Genomic DNA, 25,153 nt, shown 5'->3' on the forward strand with positions numbered 1-25,153 from the left:
CCTTCTTTGCAGGACCACCAGTAGTGACTGGTTGCTCAGCAGTTTTGCAGAATTGTTTGGATGATCACACCAAACATGTTCACTTGTGATCCAAGTCTGAATTTGAGCCTGAGCTCATGAGAGCTGTCTCAAGGTGAAGAGCTCATCTATTAACTCACAGCACCGGTTGCTGTTGCCATTGCCAGCAGGCTGCTCTGTGAACAGCTGCTGTAGCACAAAAGGCCAAAGGGAAGCGCCTCAGTTCTGCTTGGGTCTTTTCAAACCTCCAAGTCACTGGAACGTACCCAAGTGCATGGTAAACTACAGGCGGTCTCTCTCCAGTGCAGAACAGGCTGTACAGTTGACTTTAACTGAAATATGAATCATCTCAGTCCTAAATTATTTTAATCCCATCAGTCATCTGTGTTAAAGGGTGTAAAGAGACAGCAAAGCAGAAAGAATGGCTGCCAAGTAGAGGATACAGGACACAAATAAAGCTGCTAAGATGAGTTGAAATATGAACTAATAATGATTTATTCCAAATGCCACTGGGGTTACAATGTGAATCATTTAGAGAGTTATTCAGGTGAAATGAATTTTGTGGGCTTTCTCCTGAATGATTTTTATAGTCTCAGTAGAGGTAAAGGCAAAGCTGTTAGCTACACAGGGAGTACACACAAGAGTTTCGAAGTGCTCCCAAACAAATTCTCCCTAATTAATATGTGGTTTTCAAGCGTCTTGTAAGTAGATGAGCATGAACAGCTGTAGTTCTTTTTATAGATACAAACTAATCTCCAGTACGTGTTGGAGTTGAAGGATACAGAGAACAACATGCTGTGGATTTGTAAGGCTTTTCTAGCCATGGAAGCATTCTTTTTATGTCCTCTAAAAGCGGAAGGGAATGCAAAAGAGTGCAGAGAATAGTCTTCAAGAATACTACTTGGAACAAAATCATGACAGGAGCAGAGGGTCTAGCTTTTAAGGACACATACCATGCACATCTTATTAACACATGAAACAGCACGTGTGAGTTTTGACCTGTTTTCTTGAGAGGTTCAGCCTTTTTTTACTTGTATGAAATAGGCAGCATTCGCTAGCATTTGTTCCCAGTTTTGACTGGTGTGAATGGCCTTTATGACAAAGAGTGGGAAGAATTACATGCTTTATGTTTTTAAATAATTTTAAAAGCCTAAGCAGTAAGTCATAATAAAATTCTTCAGACTTGCAGAGTATCTTTGAACACACTTACTGTTTGAAGATGATATTTTTTCTCCCTTCTTTCTCCTTGTTGCTAGCTGTATATATTATCAGTTTAATATTGCCCTCTGCCTGGAGACAATATCCGGTTGTGGTAGGTGAAAGGAAGAACTATAATAGCTCCTTTCCATCTCTTTTCTATTACAGTGCTAAAATGGAGACAGTGCAGATTCCGCTCATCTCTAGAACAACTGTTTTCAGGGAACTAACCCTTCTCCTCCCAAGATGTACTTTAGAAAAGCACATCTAAATGTAAACCACTTTGCGGTGTGAGAAGGCAGATTTATTGACTTAACCATAAGACATTTCAGTATAAACATTGCTTTGAATTCTGCATTCTTCTCATGAAACCTCCTAAAGGAACGTCAGAAGGAGTTTCTTAATACTTCCCTGTAGCTCTAGGGAGGTTAGCTAAGAGTGGGTTAAACTGGTCTCTAAGTGACCATTGGAAAAAGAATGGAAAGGACCATAGCCTTGTCCGCAGTGTTATTCCTTTCTCTTCCCTCAGAGTCTCAGAAATTAAAATAAAGATCTGAGACTTCAAATTACTGCTCGAGTGCATTGCCTTTTAATTGGATTGTAGAAGAAAATTAGGGAAAATGTGTCATTTATGAGAGAAGGGAGCACAGACTGTGTGATGAGGTTTTCATTTGGTTGAGGAACTTCACAACAATGAAGAAATCATCTTCAGGGAGCAATGTATGTTTTTCCCCAAATCTCTCAGCTTTAGCTCTGTAATAGCCTTGAAGTTAAAACTACACTAAGTGAACAAAGGTCAGTTTTGAATCTCATCTTTCCTTTTCCTCTCAAGTTAATCCTAGGAGGCTTGTAGGTAAGATCCACGCAGTTGTGGAACGTACCTGAGCAGACTAAAATCCAAGTGGAAGAAATTGGTTCATGAGCTGCATAAAGAGATAATAAAATTACAATGACACTCAGTTCAAGAAGTGAGTGACTGGAGAGAGTTCTGATGCTGAAAAGCTTACTCCCCTTGCTTTTCTCCTTGCTTGTCTTGTGTCTGTGTAGGAGCATTTCAGAACAATGTAGGAAGGTGTTCTGGATTCAGCTGGTCCATAGTTGCTCCAGAGGTATTGGCTAAGATGACATTCTGGCTTTCACCACTCACTTAGCTGTTGGACTTCTTGTTCTGCTTATGGCTGTTGATCTTTGGATACAGGAAACCAGAGCTGTACCCAGAGGGCAGCTCTGCTCCTTGGACATTGCTGTATGTTATTGTAATGCTGGGTAACTGGGCTGCAGATGATCTGTGGTGAGACTCTCCTTTTCTTTGTTCAGTACCATTCAGGTTTTCAGCTCTCTAAAAGATTTAAAAGAAATGGAAAACACAAACATCTACAAGGAGATCAGGTTGCATCATCTGTGAAAAACTTGCATATATTTAGATAAGCACTTTGCTGATCCCCACGGCTAACTCAAAACCAAACTTAAAAGATGGAGGAAAAAGTAGATCTAAACATCTTTTGAATTCTTCCTGAATATTTAAAAGAAAAAAACATGTTAAACAAGTTAATGTACTAAAGCACAGACTTTGCATTTGCTACTTAAGAGCTGGTCTACTTTGATGAAAACCAGGCTAATGACAGCACATTTGACTATGAACAAAAGTGCTGTGAATGTGCTCAGACAGTCTATTAATTCAATGAAGGAAGAAGTCCCTCCATAAAGAGGGACTGTTTAGGTTCATTTGGGCAAGAGGTGATGTACGATGTAGTGATAACAGCATGAATAGTTTGAAGGGGGAAGCAAACTAGAGAATGAATTGAAAACAGGAATTGAGGGAAAGATTAATAAGCATTTTTTTACAATAGCAATGTTAGCTGTCACTTGCACAGGACCAAAAAATTAGAGTGTTAGAATCAGGCTAGCAATAGCTTACTACTAACAATAAGATAATTTAAGATGTTTATATTACATTGGGGCTGATACTGCAAAGATAAAACTGTCTTGTTTTCACCTGTCAAGTCTTTTATTTCCCTGTCTGTCGAGAGTTAGAACAAGTCAACTCGCTTGTGGCAGATGTCAAAAAGGTTTTATCACTATGCTGTAGCTTTGATACATAGAAGAAATAGACGCTAACACAACATCTTACTGAATAAGCGATATGGCATGTTTCAAAAACTTACCTTGATTTCCTCCAAGTTGCATTTTTAAAATATTTGCTGCTACTCAAAACAGAGCATTAAATAGTTAACAGCGTCAATTTGCACAGTAGTACTTCCCACAAGACTATGGCTGTCTCAGAGGTACAGCCATCAGAATGGCTATCTCAGCTTACTGTGTATATTATTCCTATAAAGATGGCACAAAATGAATGCTTCCATGCTCCAGTAAGAAAATCACAGACCTCAACAGGGAACCTACTGAATTCAAGAAAATATTCAAATTCCTTGAAGTGGTTGGACTTAAAGGAGAACCCTGTAGCATGTGTTCTCTTACTGCTTAGTTTCAGCAATGATCTACCCTTTGTAGTCATATTTTTTCTATATTCTAGTGGGAGTATCGTTTAATTTTTGCAACTCAAAAAATAACTTAATTTGCCCTCAGAGACTGGGAATGTCATTAGTTTTTGTTCCTTTGGTTAGTTAGACTCATTCCAAGTGTTAAAATAATAGTTCTTACAGTAGGTGTAGTAGTGTACTCTCTGGCATTCAGTTCCTCCATGGATATGTCTTCAATATTTACACGTGTCTGAAAAATGGACACAAATAAGAAAGAGATAAATGACATATAGGTATGTCACAATATTTTACATACATAAAATACAAAGTACAGTAAAAAGAAAACTGGGGATAGCAGAGGACTGACTGAAAAGTAGTGATATGCTAAATATAGCCTTGGTTTTTACCTTTCACTGTATGTTTTCATTTGATAGCAAATGGCGAGATAACAGAAAGATTGACCAAGTAATTTGGACAGTGAAATACAAATATTACAGAACACATACTTCAGACACAAGACAACATACTATTCAGACGCTAAGTTCACTAAAACAGCACCATTGCTTGTCAAAAATGCAACAAATACGGCTGAATAATGAACCAGGGTGGAAATAAAAAGCTGATGACCTTTTACAGCCTGTAAGTCATTACTGATTGTGTTAACTCATAGGTTATCTCCATCTTCTTGGCAGGAACCTTCATGATTAATTATGGTAAAATGTGCAGATTTGTTAACCTACCAGTTGTCAGACAATTTAGATATTCCGCAGTCTTTTACCTTCTCATATATCCCAGAATCATGACTCTTCAGTTTAGGTTTGGCTCTTAGGTCACTAGTTTGAGTTGTGTCTTTATCTGTTTCATAGGAAATCTGCCTACTAGCAAGTCTGGAGAACACACTGAGGGTATTGGTTTCTGGGTCAGTACAGCCCTAAAATGAGTACAGCAAAAACAATCACTTTAGCTTCCTTAGACTTCATTCCATTTTGCCCCATGAGAATCAGTTTTACCCAGACAGGAATTGTAAAAGAGGCAGACACTGTATAAAAGACATTTCACAAAAGTTATGCCATGTATGACTTCATAAAGTCTTTGCTTATAAGAGATACAAACAAAACTATCAAGTCTGTTGAGTCTAAAATTTGGCTCTTTTTTTTTTTTTTTCCTCCACAGGATGCACTGCAAATTTTCAAACAAAATAGAGTTTCTTTATCTACTGTTGTTGAAACTTCTCTGATGCACCTTGTAGCTCTGAGGAGAGTATTTCCATAAAATACCTGATGAGGAAACACAGGTGTTTGGGGGAAATAGGGCCAAAGTGGTGTGGTTGGAAGCAGAAATAAATAGAAGGAAATGCCTGGGGACTGCAGAATCGGTTCCTTGGAAACAACTGCAGAATCAGTTCTTTAGAAATATTTTGTTTCATGAAGGAGCCCTGGTTTTATAAACTTTGTTCCAATTAATGGGAAAACAGAAAAATAAAAAGACAAAAACCCCCAATCCACCAGAATTTCCTGTAAGTCAAAAAGTTCCTTTTCCTCACTCTGTCATCCTTTTCACTACAATGATGAGGAATCACAGAATTTCACAGAATTCTATAATTCATAATGAAACAATGAAACAGCTGCTGGGGTTGTGATGAGCAGCTTACGGCAAACCAGCCTATTTTCTGTTTGACAGTGCACCTTGCCTTAAAATGGGGCAACATAACAGTGCAATATACTTTCTTAAATGTTTTTCATGCAGCAAGGGTTTTTCATAAGCAATCTGTGTGCTTTGGATGTAGCTTCCATCAGATGAGCATACATAATTGCTTGAAAATACTTAAAGCAATTATTGATACTTTCAATATTTGATACTTTCAATTATTGATACTTTGATAAACTTTCCCCAGAGAAGAAAATAAAAATAAGAGGTGTAGAAAAACTTGAACATTGATGGCATTGGAGAAATTGGCCTGATAAGTCTGTTGCTTTTAAGACAGAATCCTGATTGGTGATGCTATATGACAATTGTAATACATAACAGATTGATTGCTTCTAAGGAGGATCGGGATCTTTTTTTGTGTAACTGTGGGAAAGGATAAGGGCAACACAGAAGCAGGGGAAGGAAAAATGGATTTAATTTGGAACAGTGACAATCAAGATTGTATTTTCAGAAGCAGCTTTCTAACTCTTGAGGAAGCAATGATGAAGATGAATCTACGGAGTGAAGTGTCTCCAGACCGAAATGTCTCAATGGAAGATTTTTTAGAAGAGCATAACAAAACATCCAGAAGGACAATCTAAACATATGTTTTCCTGCTGAAACAAACGAAGTTGAGCTAGGCTATTTTCCCAGCATTTTTTTTTAACGTGTACTGTACTTTCCCTTCCGTGCATAGAGTGTATTAGCACTTACAGTCCTATTCGATTGAATTTTAAAATGGAAGCAACTTTGTTTTCTGAGCATCTGTTCTGGAGCTTGGCTCCTTTTCATTGGAAAGAACTGTCTGGAAATTGTTTCTTCAGGATTTTCCAACGTGCAGAATATCTTTGCATGCACAGGAGTAGAAAAAAAATACATAAAGATAGTTTATTGGCTTACAGTTTGATGACCAGCCTCAACATAAAATCCATGGCAGGATATGTACTGCATTTTTGGATTTTGAGTGTATGTCTTGAAATCTTATAGTTTAATTGAGCCCCATATGATGCAAAAAAGCCTGAAATAAATTATCAGCGAGCGCTGAAGCAAGTTTCTTTTAAACTTGAGCCCTTACTTCACCTAAACTGATATTACTTGCTGATAAGTCAGATATGGTCAAATCAAATAGTTAAGGGAAACATATATTCTTGTCAGAAAAACTTGACTCTATCATTGTTCTGAACAAGATCGAGATTTACTCAAAGCTCATAGAAAATTTCAGACTGAAGCATCCCAATTATTTGGAATTTTTTATTCTGGGTAATTTTCATTCTCCATTCCACTGTTTTACCTCAAGTATTAAGAGTTGCTTTCCTAAGCAAAAAGAATTGTTGAATTGTTTGTATCATTCCCCTTCCCCAGCACTGATAGCAGTACAAGAACACAGTGTTACTGAAGGAGTCTGTTGGGTTTTTTTAAAAATCAGGATTCACGATCTACGAGATGCAATATAAAATGTTTGGGGTTTTATTAGCCAATTTTAAAACATTCCTCCTGAATGGTGGCTACTAGCCAGAATAATTTCATTTTGATGGGACCAAGAAGTCAAAAGATATAGAGTGCAAAGAAATTGAAATATCACTGTTAAAAACAACTGTCAGAATTCAGCACTTGAGTGGGATAGATACAATTATTATCTTGACTGTGAAAAATAATCACTGAGGGAATCAAATATATTTTCATATATTTGGAAATCTGATTTAAAACAATTGCAAAGAACTAATTAATGTGCCTAGTTACTTAGTAATGTAACTTTGGGTTGCAAGAGAGAGCCTAGGATGACAAATATTTGCCCTGTTTCCAGCTGCTGTGCAAAACATTTGGCTTCACTTAGACTGGCAGCAGCAAGCTGTTGAGGTCTTCTGTGAGAATGGCTCTGTAATGGATTTACTGATTTGTCTAAATCTGATGATGAATGTTTCCAAATACAGCCCACTTCACTTTCAGAAAACATTCTCTCTTTCATTATAAGCTTGCTTTCACCAGAGAACTATTTAGTGACCAGCAGTTTCTTTTTTGTGTGTGACAAGGCTCCAAATCTGTGGTCAGACAGGTATGTCCTAGGAGTATGATCAGAATTTCAAGGGTGCTCTGACTCTAAGCTTCACTTTCTAAAATTTCTATTGTTCCATCTTTCCACTCTTTCTTCAATGTCACAAACCCTCAAGAATACGAAGATCTACATTCTGGTTTTACATGTCAGCCTTCTGTCTTTTATTTCACTTTGTCTCTCTACTTTCTTTGGAGCCCTTGTAATGATCACCATGATGCCTTTCATCGAAAGAATCTACCACTTTGAAGGACTCTATATGAAAATGAATTGCTTTGCAATTAAAAATGTATGTATGGGAATTGTCTCCCTTACTGATTCACTGTCAGAGAGAGAAGACAGTCGCCTTCTTCCTTTCTGCGGCCCACTTATCTGAGAAGACCTGCTGGTTACAGTTGCTCGTCGGGAGGAGGGATAACTGCTGAAAGACCGTGAGTCTTTAGGAGAAACTCTCAGCAGGGATCCAAGGCAAGGAACATATGTTGCAATGGCTTTTCTAATGGATGAGAGGTAGAACCAGTCAGATTTTTTTTCTGTTAGCACAAAAATTCAGTCATCATAAACAATGCATTTATTCAGAGAGGTGAACTAATGCTGCATGGACTGGAAAATTACTGGGTACAAAAAGAGTTTTCCAGACATCCAATATCTCCTATATAATCACCCTGCAAGATCATTTATTCACAGTGTTCTGCAGAACTCAAATTTATTGCTTGGCAGGAAAGGGCATTAAAGTATAACTCTTCAAACTGAAGCGAGCTATTAAAATGATGTTTTATCTGCTTTCAGCTTAATCAGGGCAAAAATAAAATTCTGTCCCTTTAAACTGAACCTTGCGGAAGTACCACATAATGAATTATTTTAATCTTCCCCTAAGCAGCTATTCTAGCTTCCTCTTACTCGTCTGTTTGCCAGCTATCTGTGGAGTTGGATTAAAAAGTGCAGTTATATTACAGGATTTCTTTCCTCGTATGCAATATAAGGAAATTCTTTTGCCTAGCTTTCGTTTTCCTCCCAAGCCTTCCCCACTCAGATGTTCATGTTCACCTCTTCTCTATCCAGTTCCCCAGCAGGTCTTTGTAAAGGGTGAAACAGCAACATATTTATGGTTTTGCTGCCATCCGTTAGACCTCACAGCCTGCATCTGAACCTGATATGATAATGACCCTAGCTGTTACAGCTCAGAAGAAATACTATCTGAAAAATGAAAGCTTGAAGAAAGGTGGGGAAGATGCACAAAACAGGGAAGGGAAGAGGTAGCTTGACTTTATGGAATTGCATCTCTCATTGGCATGGTTAATTTAACAAACTGCTATTTGCAACGCTGACAGATCAATAGTTTAAAACTTTATGGTGCTTTCCTTTGAGGTGGAAAGGTCTCCATCTTTTATCCTGTAATCTGTAAGTACAGATCAGTATCCATAAACATCTCTTAATTCCCATCTGTACCGTAATTTGTTCTAAGTACAAGTTCCACTGATATTTATATGGCCTTGAGAAGTTTTTTTGGGGAAAGCAAGGCTGTCCTGCAGAAGTAAAATGAGCAGGTAGAGCGGAGTTCAGGTTCTAGTCCAAAAAGTGCCAAGCTACTGTCTGATTTTCTTTGCTATATTAAACATAGCTTATAAGAGTGAACTTACCTGTATTTGGGGTGAGTGATGGCATAAATGATCGGGTTATGGATGACAGAAGCTTTGGCAATCACGGCTGGTATGGAGTTCATGAAGGGTGTTAGGACATGAGAATACCTAGAGTAGTGCAAATGTATTATATATTTAGTATTGAGTTCTGTGTAGTCTATGTAGTTATACACTGACAACATAGTACTTTCTTAGTGCTCCAGAGAGAGTAAACGGTGGAGTTCTGTACACAAACTGTGAGAGAACGAATTTTACGTCATTTGACTGTAAAGATCAACACCAATCTAACTGCATTTCTAAGAAACATGATTTTCTTGAGGCTTCTCACAGCAGTTCACTACTATGACTCAGGATGGTGGTAATTCCCATGTTTTTTATTCTAGGGACAAAGCCTTCAATAAGTGAATGTGCATTCATCAGAGTATCTGTTCCAAACTCAGCAGATATACTTGCTGAGTAATGTATTACTAAATAGGTGTGCAGGATGAGGCATTATAGGGCCAGATGACTGATAAACCTATTTTCCTATTCAAACTTTATTTTTTGCCTGATCTGAACTGAGAAGTGAAAGGAAAGTATTTTTCTGAACTGAACAGTGAAGGGAAAGTATTTTCACGTGTCATATGTTATACTCGTGTATTACTGTGACCATGCATATATGCAGATGATGTGACTCTAAAGGATTAAAGAATTATATGATTGATGTCTATCTGCCATGCTGCTATCAGCCAGTTAATTTTTGAAGACAGCTTGAAGTAACCCATAAGGTCTTGGTCAGAAGAAAGCTTCCTAATAGAAGTATGTACTAATTTTGAACTTGCTTATACATGTAAGGAATTTCAGCAGCTTGATGTAACACAAGAAAATGAACAGGCTTTTGTAAGTAAAGGAGGAAAATAGAATCAGCCCCTGAGTGGATCTTTTGGGGCACCTTATGTAGCATTTTGCTGCTAAATAGAGTTCATATGGTTCAAATAACCCAGCATAGAGAATCTGCATTCAGAAATCATCAGCACGGTAATGTTATATTGCCAGTAATAACCTTCCTGATTTCTTTTTTTTTTTTTTTCTTTTTAAAGTCAAACTAAGAAAAAATCACAGTCAGCATGTGCCTCATTTGTTAACTGTCACTCCTAAGTATATGAATGTTTTGGATGCACTTCAGGCATTAAACTTGACAGGTAGCTTTGACTTTCATCTGTCTTCGACAATTTCACACCTTTTGCTTTCACTGAATATTCCTTTGCTGATATATTCATAATTACCCAGCAAAAGCTACCAGAGCAACAATAGAGTATGGTGACCATGAAACGACATAAAACAAGATGACAATCAGTGCAATTTTGGCCATCTTCCACTCATTTTTCATCCTCTGATACTGTTTCTGGCATTCTTTATTTCCATGTTTGCATCCAAATGTCTGAATAGACCTGGGGGAAATAAACATATAACAGCAAAAAAAACCAAGGAGGTAGGGAATTGAGCAAATAGCTTCATAAAATGGGGCAACGATTACTCTTATGGTATTTCATGCTAAAAGTCATGCACTTTTAAGGTGTGTTAATGTATGTATGTGACAGCTCTGTCACAATTCAATGCACTTTTATTGCACTAATCAATGGCAAAATTCACATGTGCGTCAGTGAAGAAAATAGTCCTGTACCAGAAGAATTTCCACATAGGTCAGGCATTCAAGCCAATTGAACAACGCAATATTAAATATAGTTGGAGAAGCCTTTGCTTCCGTTGATCTGATTTTGCTACCTTCCTCTCGCCCTGTGCTTCTGAGCTCTTGGACTAGATATGCTGATATCTGCAGGACAGATATCTACAGATTACAAATGTAGTAGCAGACATTGGCCTTTAGTTTTACAATAGTTTTTGTTTCAGAGACCTGTGATGAAATGTTTTACATATTTTTCACCCTTTGTTAAACATGGAATTTGTAGTTCAATTCCATCTGTTTTTCTGTGGAATAGTTGTTGATACACTATTGTTACATGTCTCTGATGTCCCTGTAGTATTTCGTTTGGTTGGTTAGTTTCTGTAGTCCTTCCTTATCCTTCAGATTTCTGTTCCTGCTACTCATACCCTTCTCCATGTCATTAGACAATATACTGAACAGCTCTGGTTTAAATTCAGGAATGCTTTTCTAAGGATCATAATTCTTACCATGTTGGCTATTGACAGAATTCTTGATTAGTTTCCCGTCTTAGTCGTGCAAACAAATTAAAATCGAAAAGCTTCCCAATTTTCTTCTGTTAGTCTTTGTTTCAAGAAAAGAAACAGTCACTTAACCAGAAGGTAAAAACTGAAGACTGTTTGCTACTTACTTGTTGGCCTTCTTGATAGCCTCGAATATAAAGATGTAGCTGTATATGATAGCAATCAAAGGAATGAAAAAGACAAAGCAGAAAAGCAGCATCGTGTAGGCACGGACTGATGGTGTGAAAGTCGTGTAGTCCCAGGAACAGGAGGTCAGCAAACCCTCAGGAACATACGCACCTAGAAAAAAAGGGCAGGAGAAGTCATAAGCCATGGATTGCTTCTTATTGTGAGTCCAAAACTTGGAGAAAAATACTCAGAATAACACGGCATTTAGTCCTATTCTATTAGAGGGGAAAAGAGTTTAAAAGCATACATGATTCTTCATTTAAAGCACCTCATTTTTTTTTTCCTTTTACTGTGTGGCCCTATTGTATTTAAGTTTAGCAATCTAAGGCTTCAGATTGGAAAAGTGAATAATTTTGTTTCAGTTCTGGAATATTGTTTAAAGCTCAACATAGTCAAAGGGCATCTCTCCAAACTTCAGTGGGTCTTGGATCTGACCTGTATTGTTTTTAAATGTCTTCATGTCATGTCAGTTTGCCACCTTCCCAAGGAGTGAAATGAAACTGATTGCTCTAGCCACCAGTTTTTTAAGCTTGCGCAGATAATTTACGGTGCAAAGGAGAGAGATGTATTGTGCAGATCAAACTAATTTTGTCAAAGTAAAGTTTGAGTACAAGTGAAAAAAAACCCAAACATACATATTTTGCCTGGCATAAAATATAATCTCCTTAAAGGAACTGTGTCAAACTGTGAAGAAGTCAACAGCAATAACTTTTAACCTTTGTATTTTACTTTGCACGGTTTACAGTGATATTTTCTGTTGAATTCTTAAACATATTGCACCAGATATGCTCATATGCATCTAATTACCATATGAGAGTTAGTACTGTGGATACTATTACAATCTAATTACAAGGTAATAACACCCTTCAAGCAATTATTCCACTTTCTCCACTTAAGAATGTAAGACTGTATTGTCATTTTGTCGTTCTAACAGCTCCTTGTTCAACTAAGAGTTGCTTCTCCCAGTATTGCAGTTTGCCTGCTTAAACGTGCTTCATGTGTATGAGGGACCAGAATGACAATAACAAGACAATAACAAAAATCTGCTGAAATTCTACTCAGGGTCTGAGTTGGTTGCAGCATCCTTTGTGCAAATCAAACATTGCTATATTCTCAGCTCAGCTGAGCTGACACATTCTCTTCTGGAATTAGGGAGCACAATAACGAGCAGGAGTTTTGAATGATGAGTTCTTTCTAACGTACTGACTGAAACTAGAGGCTCACAGAAAACAAATAAATGGTAGTGAGGCAGATTCAAATGAGGAAGAGTAACAGAAACTCCCTTTGTTACAAAGTTGCAAGGGTCAAGATGCTATATGTGTGTTCCAATTTGCAGGCATAAATTTCACATTTACAAAAGCAAATTAGTTAGGTAGTTATTGCTAAATGCTATCCCTATTGGAAGTCTTAGTGAAGATACCAATGGCTGAATGGAGAATGTGACCAACACCTAATGCAATTTGCCCATCTAGAACACAGTCAGGACTCACTGAAGATGTACTTGCACAAAATACTCAGACTGCACTCCTCTTTTATAAAGAAATTTAGATTGACAGGACTATCTTACACAGTGCCTTTGGCGAGGAAAAAAGTGATCAGAAAAACACACATTTATTTCACTTTCATATTGTTGAATTTGGCTCAACAGAAGTAGGTGGGCAGATGCATCCTTCATAAATTTTGGCCTTGACTTTGTTTACTGTTCTTCATTCAGTAAGTAATAAGCTTAAGGAAAAGTGCCATTGTCATGTAATACGCTGTAATACACACTGGAATTTTTTCTTTTGATTAGAGATCTTCAGTTTCAATATGTATTTTATCAGTTTTCTTCAAATTGATTTATTCAAGCCTAGTATGCAAGCCATTAATTCAACCCTCTTCTATAAGTGTAACCAATCTTTAATCCAGTGCTATGAGGGAAAAAAACCTTTTATTCCATTTCACTTACTCCATCCAAAGAAGGGTGGGAGGCTCCAAGCCAAAGAGTACAGCCAGACTCCTACCAGGATTATTAGGGCCTTCTTCTTAGACGTCACTCCAACAGAAGCCAGAGGTTTTGTGATGACAAAATATCTGTCCAAGGCAATCACCATCAAAGTGATCATAGATGTAATGCCAAAAAGAGCTCCGCAGAAGGCATACAGCTCACAGCCTTTCAATGAAGATGACAGAAGTAGCAGTGAAATTAATCTACTCATGCTAATTAATTTCTGGGAGAGTTCAAGTCTGTGTTTCTTGTGAACTAATGTCTTCTGGAATTTGTGAAGTAATGGAACTTGAGTTTTCCTGCAGTTGTAATGCTATTTCAAATCTGCTGTCTGTCTTGCTAATGACATTATCCATGGAAATAAACTTCAAAGATTTTGTTTGCTTGAATTGCTAGAGACGGTGATACTTAACATATTTTCACTTACTGATTTCTGATGTTTCTAGTGGGATCATTTCAACAGTCATTAATATCTTGTTTAACTCCAGTTTTACTGCAGCTCCCATAGAAACAGCTGTTTTGCTTAACAATGGATTATAGCTACTTTGATATTATGGAACCATTTATATCTCAAGGTCAAGTAAATATGCAGACTATGAATATATTAATGAGTGATTTTAATTATTCAAACAACCTAATGATTAAAAGCAGGAGTTGGTGGTTTTTTCACGGGGTTTTTCTTTGTTTGTTTTTAATTTTATTTTAACATGCATGCAACTGAACGCTTTGTGGAACTAAAAAAAAAAAAATTTGCTTTTGGTCACCAGAGAACAAAACAGCAACACTGCTGCTCTGACCTCCCTCTCTGTCAATACCTGTTCAAAAGGCAAAGACTAGTCTTCCTCTTACTGCAGTTATATAGGAAGAATGAAAGCAGCTTCATGCCACATTTTCTTACTGCCCAGGAAATGTTCAGTTAATATTTCTGTTGTGAAAACTCAGTTTTGCTAGGCTTTCCTGCCTCGCTTGCCAGGTGCAAGTCCCAGAACAGGTAATTAAGAGCTTTTAAGCTGATCTGTTGCGGGGTGGTGCTTCTTTGTCATAGGACTCTGCCAGTAACTAAGTTGTGAGATGACTGGGGAATAGTACTGGCAGGAAGACTAGTCCTGTGTCTTACATTGCTAATGTCGCTTTTATATCTATCTCATGTCTGTAATTTTCCTCTCCCTGGTGGGAAGGTATTCACTGCACACAGACAAAAATGTTCATACATTTGTGTCAACATTGAAACAATATTGAGAAATGTTCTCCATATTGCAAGCATACCTGAGGATAAGACAATAGTGTAATAGATTAACTGCCACTAGGGTAAGAACATAACTTAGTGATATCTTAGAAAGAATATATACAAACCTTTCTCACCAAAAATCCAGCGTTTGTGGAGGCTGTTGGTGAAGAAAACTGGAGACTGCGTAATAGACATCAGGAAGTCACTAACAGCTAGATTGAGGATGAATACGTTGGCTGGAGTCTGAAGGCTCCTACTCCTACAGAGATCAGAAGGAAAGTTGCTAAACACTTCTGCACTGTGAATTATGTTGTTACTCTTTACTGTGAGCTGTGACAGCTTCGCAAATATCAACGCAAACTACATAGCAAGTTGGAGCAGAGTGCTTCTCGGTTGCCTCATGAGAGAACATAAGCAAGGCTCAGTTTTACACTCTTATACTCCTGTTCACATTAGAGGATTGTTTTGATAACCAGTTTAATGCTGAGGATAAATCATATTGTTCTTTAAATATCCTGACCCAGTGCACTGCATGTCCATGATTAACAGGAAATTAAACTTCCTGTACTCTATGGATTTGCTGGATCTGGGTCATGTTAAGCAGGAGGAGGAGAGCGCATTTTCTACTGCTGATAAGATCAACAGTGACTACCAAATCCAGGGATTAAACAAACTCACTAGGTACCACATCAAGCATTTTGTTTTACATCAGTTCTTCTCTATGACACTCATTTTGCTGGCCCAGACACTGACTTTAAAGAGATCAATAGCGAGCCTTCAGTGTATCCTGCCTGTGTATGTTATTCATAATACTATGGTACAGTGTTTTAAAGGGTACACATAAAAGCTCAACTGAGAGCTCCTCAACTTGGGGCTTAGTGTAACTTTTTAGCTCCTTTCTCAAATTTTCAGTCTTAGACACAATTGAAAAATACCAGAATAAATGAAAGTTCTTTGCACTGATCCAGAATCAATCACTAGGACTACTGTCAACTACCTGTCAATTTAGGAGCAAGGAGATATTATTAGGAGATGCTTATGGGCTGCTTATATTTGTTCAGTAGTCTACAAAGTTACTGAACATATTTCTATTTCAGGCAGCTACAGTTTGCCATTACTGGAGACTGCTTTGTGGGCATCTGATATGTTCTCCAAACTTCTGATGTACTTGTTTCCTTGCTATCAGTATCCCTCTCTGTCTTCATAACATCTTCAAATGAAGACAAACTGTGTCCTCCAGTGGAACTGCAACTGCCATGACTGGATTTCCTGTGTGGGACCAGCCAAAGAGCTGAGGTGGCTCATGTACTTCATCCTCACATATCTGGTCTGCATGCTAACACCTTTTCTGTTCTTAAGGCCATGTCATTCGCACTTAAATGTTGGTATCTACTCTTAATGCACATACCTGTGCATTAAGAGGCATACATGGTGCCGTTTAATGCACCACGTAAATGTAGTCTCGAAAACCAGACTACCACACATGCTCCAGTGATTTAAGTTAACACAGCCAAATTATCATATAACTTCTGTTGTTTTTGTTTATTACATTAGTGCTCACTGGCCTGGACATCACGGCAATGCTCTGCCCCAGTGTGACAAAACAGAAACAGGATGAGTGAACAGAAATGGTGAAAATATCACATTTTAGTCAGAGATCCAGTTTCCTTCAGATATAAAAGTAGGAATGTAGCTTCAGTTAAAAGGAAATAAGCCAAGTCTTAGAAAATGTGAAAACAAGAGACATGGCCAGTAATGAACAGAAGGGGAAATGAAACTGAGTAGTAAGCAGCAGGAAAAAGGAAACATCTAAACTAGAGAAGATACGTGGGAAACACCAGTGCAAAACATCCCATCAGACCAGTGCAGAAACAGTTGAACCAGTAGAAAAAAAATCACTGGAAAGTTTCTGCTTTGGCTGCTTTTCTATTGCTTGCCATATCTGAGGGATTCTTTGCAATGTCACTAACAATTTGTCTCTGGTTATGGTTAATGGGAGGAAGTCAGAGGAAAGTGGCAGGTTGCCACTTTTTTCCCACAGCAACGTCTCTTGGTGCATTTTACTATATCTGTGTAACAGTCTCATAGTATGCCTGTGCTGCATTTGCAGAGCACAGTGAAGGTACTGTTTGTAAATTTGAGTGTTTAAGAAAACATCCAAAAGAAAGGTACCTGCAGAAAACATAGATGACCAGGAAATTACCCAGAGTTCCTGTGATCCCCACTAGAAGAATGACTACTCCAATTGTATAATGGGCATGGTCTGGGACATCCACTGTAGGAAAGGCACCAGGAACATCTTGCACTGTCATCTTCTGTGGAATAAACAAGAGGTCATAAGTACATTGTCAGACTTCACTGAAAAAGCTGGCATGTGCTTCTCTAGAAGAGGAAATGGTCAAGAATGCAAAAATACAGCAGGCAAAAAAAAAGTCAGAATAAGCTAATTACTTTCAAATTACATTTACTTTTTATCATCTTCAGGAGATAAATATGCCATCAGCAGTACAAAGGGTAAAGGGCAGTTTATATGTTTACTGTTGGTTTGGAACTGTGGTGAAAAAACCCGATCTATTCTTTCCCAAAAGAAACATAAGAATATAGAGGAGTAGAGAAGAAGACGACAGGCAGAAAGGGACCCTTTCCATTGCATCTCGCATCAAGTAATGCAGTACTTAACAGCAAGTAAGTTTTCTGTAGTTTTCATTTTGGGAAGGTTTCTGTACCTGTGATGTGTGATTTCTGTTCTCTGACATCGCTGGCTAGACTTCTCTAGCTACATAGAAATGATTTTCTATGGATAAACATGCATTTGTTCCTTCAGTAGGATGGCTATTTCTTTTCTCCCACTGAATAACACTGAATTGTGACCTGCCCTCAAGACTTTGTTACCAAAATCCTAACAGCACTGAACAAGAATCTTTTGGAAACTAAATTAAGGATCAGAAAAATGAAAATGCAGGTCCTTTATACCTTGTGCCTGGTTTCCATACCAATTCTGGTTTTGCTCTGCACTGAATGTAGGTATTTTGCTCTGTGAAGTATGTGATAAAGCACTTGATGAAAGCATTTAATCAACTAATAGCTCATAGTAAAATTCAGTAGCTAAGTCTGAAGACCACAGCATTTTAAATAATAATTTAAAAACCTTTTTTAGTGAAGTGTCAGAAGCCACAAACACATTTCAGGCCAAGTGATCCCAGATTAGTAATGAGGCAAACAATAGGCTAGCACCCAGGAAGCAGGATGACCTGATATAAATTGAAGAGGAGAGAAGAACAGCTATCCAAACCATTACTGTTCTGCTGCCTTTTGATATAAGGTCAGACAAGGAGACGTAACCACTCACCTCCATGCAACTGCTACTGTCCTAAATATGTCTTGGCATCAGCTCCAACCAGCTAATGGACCCGTGAAAAATAGCAAGCCCCATCCTCATTCATCTGCGTGGACAGATCCAGTCTCCTCTTCGTAGCCAGGCTTCTCTCATCAAGGGTGGCACTCTCTCTGGAATTGCATGCCATGACCATTGCTCAGAGCTCAAGCCTGCAAGCTGCGGCCATGGCATTCCTCAGCTGCTGGGCTATGAGAATCACACCAGGGTTGGGAAAAGCTCAAGAGATATCGAGTTGTTTGTAGCCTGCCTGCAGTGAAACCTGCCAACTTGTATATGGCCTAGGATTGAGGGCAAGGGAATTGCCTGTACCAAGGTCTGTGCCTGTATCAAGCTTAAATCATGCTATGAGGCTGGATATGTTCTTTCCAATCACAAGCGCTGGCAGGGGGTGGCACAGCTGTCATATGTTGTCATTCCTTCCCAGGAAAAGGAAGGTTGCTGGTAGGAAAGGAGGAAAGTGCACAGAGGTAGGTATGAAGTTCTCCCTTTTAAGCTACAATTGTGTTAGTAGTTGGCATTCACTGTTAGAGTGTGACTCAGAAATGCCTTTGACGACATCCCAGTTATGAAAGGAAATGGGTATTTTCAGACAACAGAAGCAGATATTACGTCTGAATGTATCTCCAAGATCGGGCTGAAGTTACCACAGGCAGCGCGTATTTAAAACCAGTGTGCTGGTACCAAGAGGTGAACCCCAGGAGTGTCTGGAATCCTGGAAGAGATTGTCTTTGCTTGTGTGCTGAAGATCTACCCGCAGCCATCCCCAACAACTAGAGCACACTCCCTGGGTTTCTACATTAGCAGCAATCAAATGCTGGACAAATACTCTGATCTCAGAGAGAGAAAAGGTGGCTCTGGGTGTTATTATAATTGGAGGAAAATGTTTAGGTTGACACACTAACTGAATGACAGTATCATGACTATTTTTCAGGTTCCTGCAGCAAATAAGTTGGCATCACATCATGAACAGCAATGGGCATCTTGCCTAGGTAGAAATTGCTGTGCTTAACATGCTGCCAGCAAAATAACAAAATCCCATACTAAGAGCAAGTAGAGAGGGAGAGTCTGAGAAAAAACAGTTTTAAATAAGTTAGATTTGGAGTTTCCTTTTTCTCCTTAGCCTTGTGGCTAGAACATTTTTTAATTGCTGTTCTACATAGAGTTAGTGATGATTATTAATGGAATGGGGATTTCTTATGTTTTTCCCTGTAACCATCCATTTAATCAGAACTTGATCAAGGTAACAGAAATGAAGGAACTAAAGGAGCTTGTTTTGGCTACAAAGAACAGATTAAAATGGCTTTAATTTGAATTAAATTTGTGGAGTACTAAGGACAAGGAAAAATTTAAAAGAAATATAAATACACAGAGAAATCACAAGAGAAGAAAGGTTGTCTCAGGGTCAGTGGAATACTTCAAAATTACTTATTCAGGAATGAGACAAGTTCAGAGTCAATAAAAATGTCAGGTGTGAAAAAATAAAGGAAAAATAGTTATATAGGAGCAGGGATAGGACATAAATAATAATAAATATATGGGCAAATAAAAGATCTGTGGCAAAGAGGAGTAAATTCACATTTTAGTGTGCACTTCCTGTAGGCTTGGGATTTTTACCATGGGGTCCAACTCTGGCTGTTCTCTACGAGGAAAAAGACAATTATTTTAAAGGTTCATTTTGCTGTTTTTGTTGGAAATGCTGGTCTGATTCAAAGCTTAAGTCAAAGAAAGGTGCTAGTTGACTGACAAGGCATTAGATCAGGCCTAAGTACCGCACATTCATCACAAAGTTGCATGCATAGTTTCCTTAGCAGAAGATGAAAACACGTGCCTGTTCAGCTCTAGATCTTCTAAGGGAATTGTATGTAAAAAGAAAGGACAGGGGAAAAAAGATAGTGCTAGAGGAAATCAGGCCAGCAGGTTAGTCAATAAATCAGACAGTTCCCAAAGCTTTTACGTATTCAGTTTCTCCAGCAGATTAGGCTTGTTTGTTCTCTGTTTTCTGTTGTCATCCCACAGTATAAGTACTTGGTTGGCAGGAGAGAATAGAAATCCCGCTGCTGCCATCCCCACTGTAGCAATTGTCCTTTGAGGATACTCTGAACAACTATTTCAGTGGCACTGATGACACATAGTATTGTTGCCATGCATGTTTTTCTGTTCAGCCTTCTTTCTATAAACACCTCATAATGAAGAAAAATGAACAGGCAAAACCAGCACTTCATTATTTCTCCCCCAAGTGATATAACACCACAGTTTATTTAATGTAACATGGTTCAAAACATCACCAGATGCACAAAGAAACTGAACTGGAAGCTAAAAGTTTGCACATTTTCCAGTAGAAGGACAATGGACTACAGCTTTCCTGAGTCAACAAATAGAAGATGCTTGTACCTGAGGCTTTGGACCACTGGGTGCCAGTATATTCATGGGCCTACTGTGCTGTAGGTGGCTTAGACTGGTATTAATTCTGTAGGAAACAATTCTTTGGGAAGCACCAACTTCCTGACAGTCAGTATCAATAATGCACATTTCCCAAGCAAGCAAACAAAAGAGTCATGGAAACTGTCAGGGACATCAAGGTAGTAACTGTAATGTAACAAAATTTCTTCACAGTAAGTACCAAGGGTCAGTTGGAGAACATACCTTCTAACCAAGGACAGCACTTTAGTCAACCTTAAAAGCAAGTTTTATAATATTGTTCAAGTATACATGAAAAGTGGCCTTTTGCTAGAATCATAAAATAATTTGTGTTTTTAAACTGTAATAGGCACGTCACTTGCTATTTATTATTTATTTACACTGTAGTTTTGCATAATCAGATGGACAATTTTGGTGTGGTAAGGAGCTTGGGAAGTGCCACACGGATTCAGACCAGCATTCCTGACAAAACAGTAACCTGTCTTTAGGCATGACTGGCTGTTTCACAGAGCTGTGAAACATGAATGATGAACAGTCACGTGGGAATTCCATTTTCAGAACAGAGTCTTAGCAGTTGGGTTTTACCCTAAAACAGGGTTGTTATCCCTTTGAAAGGATAATCTTAGTGGAGGATATTTTTATCTTCCATATGCAGGTGTAATCCCTTTCTAAATCCTACTCTATCATTTGCCTCAGTAGAGTTGGTGGCTAGAAGTTATGAAGTCAGAAGCTGCTCTATGTTAGTGTATTTCCTTCCAGCAGGTTTGAGTGTGTCCTTATGGAAACATTAGAATAGAGGGAAACAGGTAGGTTTAATGCACCCTGCCTTCTTAAAATGCTCTTTGTTCTCCCTAAAGGAATGCTTGTCTACTGCCTACAACAAAACAGCTAAGCCAGAACTGACCTTGTTTTCAGTTACCATTCAGTAAACTTGACTGAGACTTACAAACTTGAGATGCTTTTTGGGACTCTGGAGAAAACGAAATGTTTGACAGGTAAATATGTGTAACTCCTCACTGTTCCGGACTTGTCTGTAGAGGCTGCAGCACAACATGGAGCCTCATTATTCTATATTTATGGCCTGCTGCCACAGCTGGTCACAAGGGAGGCAGAATTCTTCCTAGAGGGCCAATGTGAGGAGCCAGCCAGCTGCTTCAGCAGGAGAGCAGCACACAGTTCCTTCTGCTAAGGCTTCGTGCAAGCAGAGAGGGGGTAAAAATGAGTCAGCCACAGGAAACATCAGGGTAGGGCAGAACTTGTATTTCAGTACGGAGTTTGTCAAGACCCTGCAAGACACTGGTCTGAAAAGAGTTAAAAGGATAAAGGAATTCCTTTGCAGTCAGGACAAAACCACGATTCTGAAGTGATTTGCCCAGGTTAGAAGGAAGTCCAGATCAGATATAAAGCTCAGGAATATTAGATGCCTGCATCTATTCTGTCTTGGGAATCTGTTTATTATATACATTTTTCTAAAGAGAAGGTTTTCTAAATAGTTATTTCATAATTGATTAAAAAAAACCCAAAACCAAAACACACCACAAAACAACAAATCCATCTCACCTATTACTAACTTCTAATAGAAGACACACCGTTTTTGAAAGTCCAAGCCTGACCCCACTGCCTGTAGCATGAGAAAAATATTTGTTGTCCTTTTTTGCTTATTCACATGCAAAGAACACAGTTCAACTATTATTGGGGAGAGGCGGGGGGAACGAAATCTGTTCTTTTTCAGTCAAAGAAAAAAACCAATATCGCCCGATTACTGTTCACTTGGAGACACTGACTACTGAAGTCCTACTAAAGCTAGCAGTGACATGGCAGGAACAGGGACATGCATGTAAATACTTGTACTGAATAGAAATCATATTTGATATAGCCCACTCCTCACATTCTCCTGGCAAGAGTATAAAGCAAGGTTAGTTTATACTTATAGGGAAAGAAGAAATCCTCGTAAAGTCATTTAGGGATTTGAACAGTCCCACGTTGACTTTGGCAATGTATCAGGTTTCTTTGTTCTTAATTTTCCTACAAACACAGGTAATGGAACCACTTATTTACACAGTACGACTTACACAACCAATAGCAGTGTTAGGCCTTTTTCATTACAACAAATCATATAGTTTAGAGCATTTATCAGAACAGAAATACTGTAGTTTCCTAGGGTTTCTACATGCAGTGTTTGTACTGCCTGCCTACAAAGGGCCTCAAACAACTGAGAGCACTTATTTTGCCTCACAGCTCCGCTCTGATTTCTGAGGTTGCCTCTGTAGGCACTTGCTCTATGATGACAGGCAGCACAAAGAGGAGTGTAATCTCACCTCAATTATGGTTTCAGCAGGGTGATGCCAACTGCTAAGCCCTCTTTCCAGTAGGCAGCAGGGCTTTCCATAGATGATGTTTGTCCTGTTGAGCAATTTGGATAGCAGATTTTGTATCTTGTCTTCCGGATTTAATTTCAACACAAGCAGCACATATTGCTTTCAGTCCTGAAACTCTCTTAAATCAATCTTTGTGTCAAATTAAAATGCAAAAGTTTGAAAATACCTTCACTTGACCTAGGGAGAAGAAACGGACAGCTATTTACCTCTTCTAGCAGATAAGGAAAAAAATCCAGTTTTAATTTTCCGATATAAAACACTCTGTCCCGGCAATCCTTTTCCATTTTGCTATGTGCTCTCCAGTTCCTCTTCTCCCTCCCTGCTGTGTTCTGCAATCTATCCTCTTTCATATGTTATCCATCTAATTTATTTGTAAGTGCCTTGGTTCAGGACACTTCTCTGTTTATTTTCTGTAATACACTGCACACAGTCAGGTTTTATTAAGAAAAAAAATAAATAAAAAGACTGCATTTTTACCATGCGAATAATAAAATATTTACTGGTCCTTCATTATAAATTAGGATCACACTGAAACACCCAATCCAACATCCTGTATGCCTAAAAACTTTGGGAGTGTTTGAAACTTAGACACAATTTTTAAGTGTCCACTGTGTTATGTAGGCCATATGAAAACACTTGGTGTGACCACATCAAGATTTTAAGTTGCATTTCAGTTTTTAAAAGCTTAAAAAATTAGCTTGGGTCATTTTTTTATTCTTCACTTTTAAACAGATTTTTGTATAAAGAGCAGGTGAAGAAGACTTCGTAGTCCTAAAGTATACTGAGATACACAACCAGAAAGAGGACTTCTGAGCTCCTTTGGTTTGGGCTTGTGGGTTAGGAAGGAGAATATTTTTAGTGTGCCCAAATAAATTCCATCCAGAAGCGTCATCCTAAGAGATTCTCACCTTCACACTTCTGAGGAAATTTTCATTCTGTTTAGTACTTAACGGCTGAGAAAGTGCTTTGATAGAACTTACCTGGGAAAATTTTCTGAACAGCTCTCTTGGATAACTGCAAATAACAACTGTAACATTTACATAAGCATTTCACTGCACTTACAGACTGTGACAGAAATTACAAGTATTTCCATCTTGAATAGTAACACGAAAGCATTGTGTTTGAACTGCTAAACAGCTGTTTAATGCAGAAGAACATGTTGTTTTGATAGTTTACACCATATATGGGAGTACTTTGCCATTAGACATTCCTCCGTCTTCTGCCCATGTAACTGCTGAAAAACACTGCTTCTACAGTCCTTTCTACAGTAAATAAATAGCTAAAGGAATAAAAAGGAAATTTTAAAGTTTTCATTATGTTGTTCATTATTGCATTACAGCATTAAATGTGTACATGCACCTTAAATGCCCATTTACAGTTCTATAAATGCCAGCTTTGCCAGCAGAACTACTTACTACAGCTTTTAGTGACAGAAAACACTTACTGTCGGGGGTCCAAGAGGCAGGTCCATCAGTGTGTAGGCATTGGCTTCCGAGTCATTCCATGCATTGAAGGACTCCACAATTTTGGTGCCGTTGGGGTCCTCAGAGGGACAAGAGATCCCCCTTAGAATGGGCTGATTATTCAGGTGAACAAAATCTAAGCAAAAACAAAGAAAGAAAAGCTCTCTTCTGAATTATTAAGTCAGCCAATTTACCTTTTCCTGTGTGTGTAAAGCAGATTGTCAGATTCTCTGGAATAATGCGAGATCCGGTGTAGAATTTCTCACTAGAGCTTCAGATTGCTTCACTCCATCTTCAGCTTAGCAAAGGGCAGCAGCAGCGGTTTCCATTTAAATACAGGAGACGACAGGGTCCGCACATGCCCAGTTTGAAGCTTGTTCCATCCAGAGTCCAGCCCCACTTTAATGACAGTATAAAACTGATGCTCACTTAAAAGTGCTCTTATCTTTTTTGCCTTTGACAGATTTATGTCTGAATTTTAATGCTATATCCACATTATCCTTGTATCAAGACGAAGAAGTTAAAAGATTGGGTTCACTGTCTTTAATATTAGACCTTACTGTTTATTTTCACTGTATTGGTGAATTAGTTTTTTGTAGTCTGCTTTTAAAGAAGATGCATGTGTACAGTTCTGCTGAAATTGTCCGAACTCAAATAGATTCTGGTATGTAACAATGTGCTCGTGTGCACTTCTGTCTTGTAGAATTTAGGTCATGATTATTTGTTGGTCTGCTTCTAAAAATAAACAAAAAATAGGGATAAACCCCACTGACATCATCCTTTTCTGCTCTTCAGTTAAAAAAAAAAAAAAGCATGC

General features: G+C 38.3%; 2 protein-coding genes across 17 annotated transcripts in view; one reads left to right on the forward strand and one right to left on the reverse strand.

The window, feature by feature from the left end:
- Positions 1-25,153, forward strand: part of WAPL (WAPL cohesin release factor) — a 151,580-nt gene that overhangs the window by 11,656 nt on the left and 114,771 nt on the right. The window lies entirely within an intron of this gene.
- On the reverse strand, positions 529-24,627 carry OPN4 (opsin 4). 13 transcript variants are annotated; one of them, XM_065638873.1, is made up of 15 exons: positions 24,531-24,627; positions 24,318-24,438; positions 22,814-22,898; positions 22,056-22,116; positions 18,030-18,187; positions 16,853-16,995; positions 14,806-14,939; positions 13,414-13,617; positions 11,405-11,576; positions 10,337-10,501; positions 9,072-9,179; positions 7,747-7,927; positions 4,474-4,626; positions 3,877-3,945; positions 529-2,554 (listed from the first exon to the last, which is right to left on the reverse strand). In XM_065638873.1, exons 5-15 carry the CDS (start codon positions 18,033-18,035, stop codon positions 2,363-2,365), a joined length of 1,527 nt encoding a protein of 508 aa, XP_065494945.1. In that variant the 5' UTR covers positions 18,036-18,187; positions 22,056-22,116; positions 22,814-22,898; positions 24,318-24,438; positions 24,531-24,627; the 3' UTR covers positions 529-2,362. The 13 variants fall into 13 exon arrangements, with proteins under 13 accessions (XP_065494945.1, XP_065494947.1, XP_065494943.1 ...); XM_065638875.1 differs by having other exon boundaries at positions 16,853-16,992; positions 22,814-23,050; XM_065638871.1 differs by having other exon boundaries at positions 22,814-23,050.

Source organism: Caloenas nicobarica, chromosome 7, assembly GCF_036013445.1.
Source record: "Caloenas nicobarica isolate bCalNic1 chromosome 7, bCalNic1.hap1, whole genome shotgun sequence".
Taxonomy (NCBI): Eukaryota; Metazoa; Chordata; class Aves; order Columbiformes; family Columbidae; genus Caloenas; species Caloenas nicobarica.

Bases quoted from the DNA above. Each gene is read 5' to 3' on its own strand.
- OPN4 (XM_065638869.1), bottom strand. From the start codon at position 24,344: ATGGACCTGCCTCTTGGACCCCCGACA. The intron at 14,940-16,852 runs GTACCTTTCTTT...TGATCTCTGTAG, and splicing joins GTCATCTATGTTTTCTGCAG to GAGTAGGAGCCTTCAGACTC. The intron at 9,180-10,336 runs GTAATTATGAAT...GCACTACTCTAG, and splicing joins GCTCTGGTAGCTTTTGCTGG to GTATTCTCATGTCCTAACAC.